At 44.3% G+C, this 11,062-nt stretch overlaps 2 protein-coding genes across 4 annotated transcripts in view; one reads left to right on the top strand and one right to left on the bottom strand.

The window, feature by feature from the left end:
• Nucleotides 1–3,280: 3,280 nt before the first annotated feature.
• iqcb1 (IQ motif containing B1) lies at nucleotides 3,281–8,543 on the top strand. Of its 3 annotated transcripts, none has more exons than XM_052515717.1 (13): nucleotides 3,285–3,572; nucleotides 3,782–3,857; nucleotides 4,117–4,237; nucleotides 4,315–4,408; nucleotides 4,483–4,582; nucleotides 4,681–4,853; nucleotides 4,968–5,080; nucleotides 5,149–5,270; nucleotides 5,511–5,653; nucleotides 5,756–5,904; nucleotides 7,245–7,382; nucleotides 7,821–7,977; nucleotides 8,054–8,543. In XM_052515717.1, exons 1-13 carry the CDS (start codon nucleotides 3,467–3,469, stop codon nucleotides 8,284–8,286), a joined length of 1,725 nt encoding a protein of 574 aa, XP_052371677.1. In that variant the 5' UTR covers nucleotides 3,285–3,466; the 3' UTR covers nucleotides 8,287–8,543. The 3 variants fall into 3 exon arrangements, with proteins under 3 accessions (XP_052371678.1, XP_052371677.1, XP_052371676.1); XM_052515716.1 differs by having other exon boundaries at nucleotides 3,689–3,857; XM_052515718.1 differs by lacking the exons at nucleotides 7,821–7,977; nucleotides 8,054–8,543 and adding an exon at nucleotides 7,571–7,749 and having other exon boundaries at nucleotides 3,281–3,572; nucleotides 3,689–3,857; nucleotides 7,245–7,499.
• A 187-nt stretch (nucleotides 8,544–8,730) lies between these two features.
• tbx19 (T-box transcription factor 19) overlaps nucleotides 8,731–11,062 on the bottom strand; it is an 8,162-nt gene continuing 5,830 nt past the window's right edge. The window contains exons 7-8 of the mRNA XM_035759385.2: nucleotides 10,798–10,930; nucleotides 8,731–10,694 (exon numbers count right to left, since the gene is read on the bottom strand). Of these exons, the coding sequence (XP_035615278.2) occupies nucleotides 10,529–10,694; nucleotides 10,798–10,930 (299 nt within the window). The 3' untranslated portion in view covers nucleotides 8,731–10,528. The remainder of the gene's footprint in view (nucleotides 10,695–10,797; nucleotides 10,931–11,062) is intronic.

Here is an 11,062-nt window from a genome sequence, read left to right as displayed (position 1 = left end):
CAGCTAGCAACAATGACAAGAAACTGCCATGTGTTGTGGTTCTGGATGGCCAGACAGCTAGCAACAATGACAAGAAACTGCCATGTGTTGTGGTGCTGGATGGCCAGACAGCTAGCAACAATGACAAGAAACTGCCATGTGTTGTGGTTCTGGATGGCCAGACAGCTAGCAACAATGACACAATGCCATGTGGGAAATCGTAAGCGGCTCATTTCAGCTCGTTGTATTTGTTTTTATATCATGTTTTGACTGATGTCACGTCAATGCTAGTATGGTTAAAACCCCCTAGCTAGCTAACCAACAACTGTAATGGTGGATTTGAGAGACAAGTGCTCATTGTACAACTTCATTTATGTTTTCAATAAACATTGGAGAAGAAATATAGTTGACATGTTATCAACAATCTATGCCAACCCCTATCTCTTTTGCCCCATAGCTGAGCACGTGTCGGTTTTTGATGCTTAACAACCAACCCATCATTTGAATTAAGGGAGAAGGAAATATGATGTATTGTTAAGTATTGAAAACAATGTTCTCCCTCTTACAATGAGTCAGGGTTTAATAACACTGATACCTAAAGCCTAAAAAATAAGTTCTGCTCATCCATAACTGGTGTCCATTTCTAACAATATCAGACTAGTATTAGACATACTTGACTACTCAGACCTAATAACCGAGGAGAGCTTCATATTATTTTTAGATTTTTATAAAGTATTTGACACAGTTGAGCATCAGTTCCTCTTCCACTCCCTTGAGAAATGTGGCTTTGGGGATTTGTTCTGTAAGGCTATGAAGACTATACGAATGGTAACAGCTCTATCAAACTGAAACATGGCACCTCACCTAGATTTGAGTTAAAGAGAGGAATTATGCAAGGTTGTCCGATCTCACCGTATCTATTTTATTAATCACCCAACTTCTTACAAATTCTTTAAATAATAGTCCTGTACAAGTTATTTCCATAGCTGGTAAAGAAATACTTATAAGCCAGCTGGCTGATGATACCACACTTTTTCTGAAAGACGCTAGTCAGATTTATATATCGATCAATGTGATACAATCCTTTTCCAAAGCGTCTGGTCTATATATCTTAACATTAATAAATGTGAACTCATGGCTGTTAAAGATTGTGACACCTTCATATTATGGTATTCCAGTGGAAGAAGAACATACATATTTAGGCATAACCATTACTAAGGATCAGAAGTATGGAGGCTTACTCAATTTGAACCCTCTTGTTAAAAAAAACCCAGAAGAAGCTAAATCAATGGCTACAGAGGGACTTATCCATAAAAGGAAGAGTCCTACCCATTACATTAGAAACCGTACCCATTACATTAGGAAAACTGTTGTAATGAAGACTTATGAGTACGGTGGGCTGAATTTTCTAGACTTTACTACCTTAATTAAAAATTCTTCGGGATCAGTGTTCCTTCCACGGGACGGTTAAGCTAATGTAGGCTAATGCGATTAGGATGAGGTTGTAAGTAACAAGAACATTTCACAGGACATAGACATATCTGATATTGGCAGAAAGCTTAAATTCTTATTAATCTATCTGCACTGTCCAATTTACAGTAGCTATAACAGTGAAAGAATACCATGCTACTGTTTGAGGAGAGTGCATAATTTTTAACACAAAAAGTTAATAAACAAATTAGGCATATTTGGGCAGAAATGCAATGGCTCGTTGGATCAGTCTAAAACGTTGCGCATACACTGCTGCCATCTAGTGGCCAAAATATATATTACACCTGGACTGGAATAATACATTATGGCCTTTCTTTTGCATTTCAAAGATAATGGTAGAAGAAAAATACAGAAGAATGGTTGTTTTTTTCTTTGTATTATCTTTCACCAGATCTATTGTGTTATATTCTCCTACATCCCTTACACATTTACACAAACTTCAAAGTGTTTCCTTTCAAATGGTACCAATAATATGCATGTCCTTGCTTCAGGGCCTGAGCTACAGGCAATTGGATATAACAATTCATAAGAAGTTACACTTCCATGTGGAACTTTATTCCTCATCATGTCGTCTCTACTTTTGGTAGCCTTAGCTTCATGTTGGTTTGCATTTATAATATTTACAAAGTTCCAGTGAAACTCTCTGCAGGTCGGCAGGTTTTCTTCTTATGGTCCTTAATTTATAAGCATACATTTTCTCCACACAGATATTATACATGGAATAGTCGGCATGGATATATTGTATAAAAATACTTCTTTGTTTTTAGAATATTGATTCCGAAATAATATCCTATTGGTGAGACAACTTGTAAATGCAGAGGGTATTTTACTTCATTCTAAGGAATTCTTATCACTTTACAAAATCCCTGTAACACCTAAAGATTTTGCAATTGTTTTAGATGCCATTCCTTCAGGTGTTGCTTTATAATTCAGGAACGGGTCAAGACCTGACTAACCTTAAAAGGAAGCATCCTAAGATGAGTTTTTCTTTTAGTTCATCCAACAACAATAGAGCTATACAAGCCTTGTTTCCTAACTGTTTCCTTATCCAGTAATGCCTTATTGGAATGGTTTTATTGATAATGTCTGCTGGGAAAAAGTTTGGATGTTGCCACACACACATACCTACTTATTAACTAAATGAAGTACGTTTCTTTTTAAATGATTCATAAATACTATCCTGCCAACCACTATATGAAGAAGTAAAAAAAAACATAAACCCAGAAATTGTACCTTTTGTAATGACCACCCAGAAACAGTGTTGCTTATTTTTTGGAATTGTATTCATGTAAGGAATCTGTGGCAAGACATCAGTAGATGTATAATTTATGAAGATTGTACACTCTTATGGAGAGATGTGCTGCTTGGATTCTTTATTTACGATAGAAATAAGTTGAAACAATTTTATGTAATTCATTTCCTTATTGTTTTGGCCAAATTTCATATTCCCAAATGTAAATTTACAAACAAAACACCACATTTTATTACCCTGCAAAAATACATTTAATTAATATATTATATATTAATTATATTATACTATATTTTAAGACTATTAAATACAGTGCCAACAAAAAAGCTGTTAGAATTATAAATATGTGTGTATATGCCCCTTAAGGTTATTGTGTAATGTGATATTGTACCCCTTAGCCCCGCCCCTAGCCCAAATGTCCTTTGTATATTCTTTATAAATACTTGTGTTCCACATGTACTTTTTGTATTGATTTATTGTTAATAAAAATAAAAATAAATTATGTATTGTAAAGAATGAATGGGAATGGGGCCCCGCTAACTGTAGTCGCAGATTAGTGACGTAGGTAGTGTTGCTGTAGAAACAAATGAAGCTTCCCGGTCAGTGCTTGTGGCAACATGAGAGCACGAAAATAGATTTCAACTTGATCGTGTCTGGTTTCATTCGAAGAATAATGTAGCTCGTCAATTTTGTATATGGTTTTATACTTCAGATCTGGGAGCGAAATATTACTGTAATAAACTCGCGATGAGTCTCGCTAGAAAGGACACAGACGCCGGGCTAAGGGCACTGGTCGCGAGCACAAACATTAAGCCGGAGCAGAAGGTTCCAAAAGTTCTCTCAAAATTACAAGGTAAATTAGTTAGCTAACCTTTTTACATTGAAAAACGTGTTATTTTACTTTGCTTGCACTTGTGTGTTATTCCTGATACCCAACTAACAATCATTCCTTATTTTTCGACATTGAAGATATTCTGAATATGATATCTGTCCAAGACGATAGAGAGTTGGGTGCGTTCAAAAAATCCTTGTTCAGCCATGGCATACTTCAATACTGCGCAGGTGACGCCCTCAAACTGAACTATGCCCAAGTTGAAGGAGGCTACGCAACTGCCACTCAGTTAGCAGAAATTCTCAGGTACGATTTTAGAATCTTGAACCACACAACCACAACAAAAAGGAATAACCAAATCTGTGTTGTCTATTACTCTGCACTAAAACAAACAACCCTAGACACTACCAATGGACAATACCTACCCCAGATACTACTTCAAGGCCCTGATAGAACTGATGGGGTGGAATAATAATTGATGCAAGCAGATCTATGAAGGTGGGGGTCATATATCTGTAGTAGTGATTTGACATTGATTTATTTGTGCATATGCAAACTCCTTTAGCTCCTGCTGTGTGGGTGTGGACATGGGCGGAGACACTGAGGCCTTCCATAGGCGGCTGCTCCCATCCGTCACAGACAGCCTGCTGTCATTGGCCGGTCGGCTGATGAACAGAGCTTTGGCGGTAAGGGACATAACGTTTTTTTGATGTTTGGAATGTCCTCAACAAAAATATGTCTACTCACATATCGCTCTCTGTAGGGGAATGGGCAGCCTGAGATGTTTCGTTTCTTCAAGAAAGTGATGGGCTCTGTGTGTTGGCTTCTGAAAGCCCATGGTCACCTGGCCACACAAGGTGAGATCTAAAGTCCAATACCAAACAGACCCCTTACCTAACTAACGATGCCCCCCCTCTTTTCTCTCTCTTAGTCCTGCAGTCAGACCACTATGAGAGGATGTTAATGAGTGAGGAAGAGAGAGTGGGAACCGTGTGTGTGTCACTGTGGCATCAGCTTCTGACAGCTAACAGGTAGCATATCACCACACACACACACACACACACACACACACACACACACACACACACACACACATCAATTAAATTCATTACCCGCTCTTTCTCTGTAGTGAGTTAGTATCAGGTTTAGGAAAAGGCCCCTTGTCTGTGATTCTGGATGACATCGTGTACCGAATGGCTCACACATCCAACCCTGTTGTGGGAGGGGCAGCAATTAGGACGCTCCTCCTGGTTGCCCGGCAACAAGAATCCGCCCTGCAGCTTATCATCCATAGGTTCAAAGGTCAGGGGGTGGGGTTTGAATATTTCCAGATTACGATATATATATTTTTTCATGGGTTAACTTTATATGCTTGCAAAAGCAATCTTGATGTTTTTTATGGTTTGTGTGTTGCAGGGTTGGAGGGCATGATTGGTCGAGAATGGAGGGGGCGGGGCTTCGATGAGGAAGTGGACCAACTGATAAAGCTGCTGCACAGAGAAGTCCCCAAATCAGCTGATCACACAGAGGTAAAATATAGTGTGTTTGTTGTTGTTCGTGTGTGTGTGTGTGTGCCTTACACTCTCTGTGTTATCAGACGTGGCCAGAGGAGTGTGTGAGAGCGGCGTGTGTCATCCAGGCAGCATGGAGATCCTATCAGACCAGGAGGAGAGTGAAGAGGCTGCCCAGAGCTGTCAGATCACTGCAGAGGAGCTTCAGGTGTGTGTGTGTTTGTGTGTGTGTGTTGGGGGGGTGGGGCGGTATTGTATTTGTATTGATGTGTATATTTTTTGTAATTCCAGGGCTCATCTGTAAAAGGGAAGTTGGTCTCAGCATGAATTCCTGTCAAAATAAAGGTTGAATTAGATCATAATAATTCCAGACAGTTCTGTGTGTGTGTGTGTGTGTGTGTGTGTGTGTGTGTGTGTGTGTGTGTGTGTGTGTGTGTGTGTGGTGTAGGGAGCGGCGACAGAGGGCAGCGCAGCAGGCTCAGGCTGTGTGCTGGGAGGAGGAGCTGAGACTACAGGTGTGTGTCAGGAGACAGAGAGCCAGGAGAGAGTTCCATCAGAAACAACTACAGCTACTGCAGCTACTGCCCCCAGGTACACACACTACCTGTTACAGCAGAGACAGAGCGGAATGATGCCCCTTTGTTTGCTTAGTTAGGCCTGCCATCTACAGCCCTCGTGTGTGTGTGTGTGTAGGTCAGGTGCAGCAGTACCTCGGGGAGGTGGAGAGGCAGGCTGCAATACAGATCCAGAGGGTTTGGCGAGGCCACCGAGAGAGACGAAACTTCCAGCAACGGAGAAACACACACACACAGCACAGAGCTGCTGTTGTCCTGCAGAGAACAGTATTAACACACACACACAGCACAGAGCTGCTGTTGTCCTGCAGAGAACAGTATTAACACACACACACAGCACAGAGCTGCTGTTGTCCTGCAGAGAACAGTATTAACACACACACACAGCACAGAGCTGCTGTTGTCCTGCAGAGAACAGTATTAACACACACACACAGCACAGAGCTGCTGTTGTCCTGCAGAGAACAGTATTAACACACACACACAGCACAGAGCTGCTGTTGTCCTGCAGAGAACAGTATTAACACACACACACACACACAGCACAGAGCTGCTGTTGTCCTGCAGAGAACAGTATTAACACACACACACAGCACAGAGCTGCTGTTGTCCTGCAGAGAACAGTATTAACACACACACACAGCACAGAGCTGCTGTTGTCCTGCAGAGAACAGTATTAACACACACACACAGCACAGAGCTGCTGTTGTCCTGCAGAGAACAGTATTAACACACACACACAGCACAGAGCTGCTGTTGTCCTGCAGAGAACAGTATTAACACACACACACAGCACAGAGCTGCTGTTGTCCTGCAGAGAACAGTATTAACACACACACACAGCACAGAGCTGCTGTTGTCCTGCAGAGAACAGTATTAACACACACACACAGCACAGAGCTGCTGTTGTCCTGCAGAGAACAGTATTAACACACACACACAGCACAGAGCTGCTGTTGTCCTGCAGAGAACAGTATTAACACACACACACAGCACAGAGCTGCTGTTGTCCTGCAGAGAACAGTATTAACACACACACACAGCACAGAGCTGCTGTTGTCCTGCAGAGAACAGTATTAACACACACACACAGCACAGAGCTGCTGTTGTCCTGCAGAGAACAGTATTAACACACACACAGCACAGAGCTGCTGTTGTCCTGCAGAGAACAGTATTAACACACACACACAGCACAGAGCTGCTGTTGTCCTGCAGAGAACAGTATTAACACACACACAGCACAGAGCTGCTGTTGTCCTGCAGAGAACAGTATTAACACACACACACAGCACAGAGCTGCTGTTGTCCTGCAGAGAACAGTATTAACACACACACACAGCACAGAGCTGCTGTTGTCCTGCAGAGAACAGTATTAACACACACACACAGCACAGAGCTGCTGTTGTCCTGCAGAGAACAGTATTAACACACACACACACAGCACAGAGCTGCTGTTGTCCTGCAGAGAACAGTATTAACACACACTCACATGCACTTCTAATAGACTATTCCTGTTGTAAGCAGAAGCTGAACACAGCGCTCAAACAAATCTAGCATGCAGCAACATCTGAATTCATCTTGACAGTTTTTTGTCCCTCTCCTGTTAGGTCCTTCGCTTTCTGAAGAGGCGGAGAGCTGAGAAAGCCCCTCCTTCCCTCTCCCCTTGGATTGGTCCTCGGGGTTTGACTGACAGTCGGAGGGCGGAGCTGAAGAGAGAGGTGGAGGAACATATTGCTCTGCACCCGGTGATTCTGAATATTACTTCAAGTTGTGTGTTTGGTTTTACTGTCCTTGTAGGGACCAGATGTCCTCACAAGGATAGTAAAACAAGGAATATTTGGACAAGTGGGGACATTTCACTTGTCCCCACAAGGAAAAAGGCTGTTTTAGGGTTAGGTTTCGGGTTACAGTTACAATTAGGGTTAGGGGTTAGGGAAAATAGTATTTGGTCCCCACAAGGATAGTAAAACAAATGTGTGTGTGGTGTGTAACTATCTCTCTGTGTAACGGGTCTCTCTCTGTGTGTCTGTGTAACGAGTGTGTACGTGTGTGTAACGATCTCTGTGTGTCTGTGTAACGAGTGTGTACGTGTGTGTAACGATCTCTGTGTGTCTGTGTAATGATCTGTGTCTGTGTAACGGATCTCTCTCTGTGTGTGTAACGATCTCTTTCTGTGTGTGTAGTCCTCTGTGGTGTCTCTAGAGGGCAGTAGGGAGCTCCATGCTCAGACCCAAGCCTTGCTGCTCCAGCATCTACAGGGGAGACAGGCAGAGCTGAGAGAACACACTCACACACACGCCTTGCTGGCACAGATCAACACCGACCTGGAACTACTGCTGAGTAGGTATCACACACGCGCACACCAATCTCTCTCTTTCTTCCTCTTTCTCTCCCTTCATCCATCTTTCTCTCTTAGATGCCCCCTCACTCAGTGTCGCCACAGTAACCGACTGTGACGTGTTCAGGAGTCGCTCTGCCCCCGTAGCCACCCGCGCCCGGCAATCCCACAATGCCTTGCTCCAATCCGGTCGCCTGCCTTGGTGGAAGATGCTGGGAGATGGTGACATCACCTGTCCAGAATCAGAATCCGCCCACAAAGACCACCGGCTGGAGGCAGAGTTTAACTCTCTGTATTTAGGAGGTAGCTGACGACGTTGTTCCACAACAGTATTGTAACGCTGTTATAACATTGTCATAGGGCTGTTGTAATAATGTCCTTATGCTCTGGAATTCAACCAATCATGGGTTTCAGTCTGGACCGTGGTTAGTTGAATCAGGTGTGTTACTGCAGTGGTCTTTTCATCGGTCTCTGTGTGGCTGGCCCCTTCAGGAAGAGTTTCAGTCTAAGGAATTGGAAAGCAATTTTGTGCACAGAAGTCTGCATTAAAGTTTGTACTTTTCTACTATTATGTCATTGTGTGTCCTGACTGTAGAGACTTTCAGTCATTTTGATAAGTGGAGTTTCTATTTGTTGTCCAACAACTCACATGCCAGTGCTGAATTTGTGTTAACAGAGTGCCCACAGTGCCTACGCAACACCAGCAGTCATTATGTTATTACACACACCCAGAAAACACACATACCAGAAAGATTTGATTGGCCAATGTTTATTTTCAGCATTTTACAATGAACAGCATTTATCAGACAGAAACATTATCATAAAGCTGACAGAATGAAGACAGAGACATAATACATATTTTTCTGTACTGTATTTTCACATAGATATTTATTCGGACTTCTGCATATTGGCAGTTTGACATATCTTATTACCAGGGCCCAGAGTTAGTCTGTCAGGGCCCAGAGTTAGTCTGTCAGGGCCCAGAGTTAGTATGTCAGGGCCCAGAGTTAGTATGTCAGGGCCCAGAGTTAGTATGTCAGGGCCCAGAGTTAGTATGTCAGGGCCCAGAGTTAGTATGTCAGGGCCCAGAGTTAGTATGTCAGGGCCCAGAGTTAGTATGTCAGGGCCCAGAGTTAGTATGTCAGGGCCCAGAGTTAGTATGTCAGGGCCCAGAGTTAGTATGTCAGGGCCCAGAGTTAGTCTGTCAGGGCTCAGAGTTAGTCTGTCAGGGCCCAGAGCCCAGAGTTAGTCTGTCAGGGCCCAGGGCTCAGAGTTAGTCTGTCAGGGCCCAGAGTTAGTATGTCAGGGCCCAGAGTTAGTCTGTCAGGGCCCAGAGTTAGTATGTCAGGGCCCAGAGTTAGTCTGTCAGGGCCCAGAGTTAGTCTGTCAGGGCTCAGAGTTAGTCTGTCAGGGCCCAGAGTTAGTCTGTCAGGGCCCAGAGTTAGTCTGTCAGGGCCCAGAGTTAATATGTCAGGGCCCAGAGTTAGTCTGTCAGGGCCCAGAGTTAGTATGTCAGGGCCCAGAGTTAGTATGTCAGGGCCCAGAGTTAGTCTGTCAGGGCCCAGGGCTCAGAGTTAGTCTGTCAGGGCCCAGAGTTAGTATGTCAGGGCCCAGAGTTAGTCTGTCAGGGCCCAGGGCTCAGAGTTAGTCTGTCAGGGCCCAGAGTTAGTCTATCAGGGCCCAGAGTTAGTCTGTCAGGGCTGAACCACAAACATAAAATGATACGTCATTTGAAAGCAGACAGAGACATTTAGGGTTGATTCAATCAGATCCACTTTGTCCAACATCCGCACAGCGGTCGTTTCGGCGGTGCCGGAGGTAGGACTGCGTTAGGAGCTGTCAAATCCACAAGCGCCTCCTGGCATTATACCTAAAGCGGACATTGCCATTGGCTGCACGGAGTGGCATGAACAGAAATCCCATGCAGCCTTGTTTCTAAGTCACAACAGTGGAATGTGAGATGTGATCTACACCTCCATTATGATGATAGAAACTATTTGGTTGAATGTTTTTCAATGTGAGCGTCATCATTTCTATAGAGCCTCCACTTTCTCCTTCTGAACTTCTAACGCCAGTGGGACAGTGTGGCTTTGTGACAATGATCCCAAGAGCAGCTGCTCACTGATTTGACAGCTCCAACGCAGTTCCACCTCCGGCAAAGGCAAAACATCCGCTGTGCAGGTGTCTGCTATTGCCGGTTAACGCTTGATCTGATTGAATCTAGGCCTTCGTTTTTTGAGGTGCACACACACTAACACATTTGTATGGCATCACATGCGCACACACGTTGGTCGCCTTCCCCTGCTCAGACGTTGCATTCATCAACCAGTGGTTCCGTGCCACGTCATCGACTGCTGTCGGGCATCAGGTTGCTATGAAATATGATGTGGTTAGCTGATACTTAAAATACCTTTCCAGAAGATGTAACATCTGGCAACGCCTGGGCAGAGGAACGCCTATTATCTAAGATGTATTCATTAAAGGGCTTCCAGGGCCGGGTCCCAGGGCAGTACTGATCATGCCCATGTGGGCATTGACCAATCACATAGTTTGTTAGAAGGAATGGCTGGAGACAGGTGGCCAACCGGGCCCGCCCAGCCGGACGTGATTGGGTGGCTGTGGGTGGCTCTCACTGTTGATTGGTCCGTGAAGCTGGGCGCAGGGAGAAGAGGCAGGACTCCCGTCTGTACGCCCGACCGTCCACAAACAAGGGTACTGACTGAGGACACACACCTTGCTTTATAAACAAAAACTCAGTAGATTCTAAAGAGCTATATCATGTCTTATTCTACTTATTCTATATCTATGTTTTCGTGTCGTACCTGCTGCTATTGGTGGACGGGGGTGAGGAGGGTGTGGTCACGGGTAGGGCTGAGGAGGAGGGGCCGGGGGAGGAGACACTGGACCAGCCATCAGGACCCCCAGACAACACCTGTAGCCCCTCAGACAGAGAGACTGGAGGGAGGGTTGGAGATGAGGGTGACGAGGAGAGCGAGACAGAGGAACGGAGAACGACAGGGACAAGGGAAGAGGGAAGAGGTCAGGCTGGTGTGATAGCTTACATTTTCAACTAAAGTTAAAAGAGGA

This window comes from Oncorhynchus keta, unplaced genomic scaffold (genome assembly GCF_023373465.1).
Source record: "Oncorhynchus keta strain PuntledgeMale-10-30-2019 unplaced genomic scaffold, Oket_V2 Un_scaffold_29839_pilon_pilon, whole genome shotgun sequence".
NCBI lineage: Eukaryota > Metazoa > Chordata > Actinopteri > Salmoniformes > Salmonidae > Oncorhynchus > Oncorhynchus keta.
This window is presented reverse-complemented; position numbering and strand designations above follow the sequence as displayed.

Bases quoted from the DNA above. Each gene is read 5' to 3' on its own strand.
- iqcb1 (XM_052515716.1), top strand. From the start codon at position 3,467: ATGAGTCTCGCTAGAAAGGACACAGACGCCGGGCTAAGGGCACTGGTC. The intron at 5,271-5,510 runs GTGTGTGTGTGT...TGTGTGGTGTAG, and splicing joins TCACTGCAGAGGAGCTTCAG to GGAGCGGCGACAGAGGGCAG. The intron at 7,383-7,820 runs GTGATTCTGAAT...CTGTGTGTGTAG, and splicing joins AACATATTGCTCTGCACCCG to TCCTCTGTGGTGTCTCTAGA.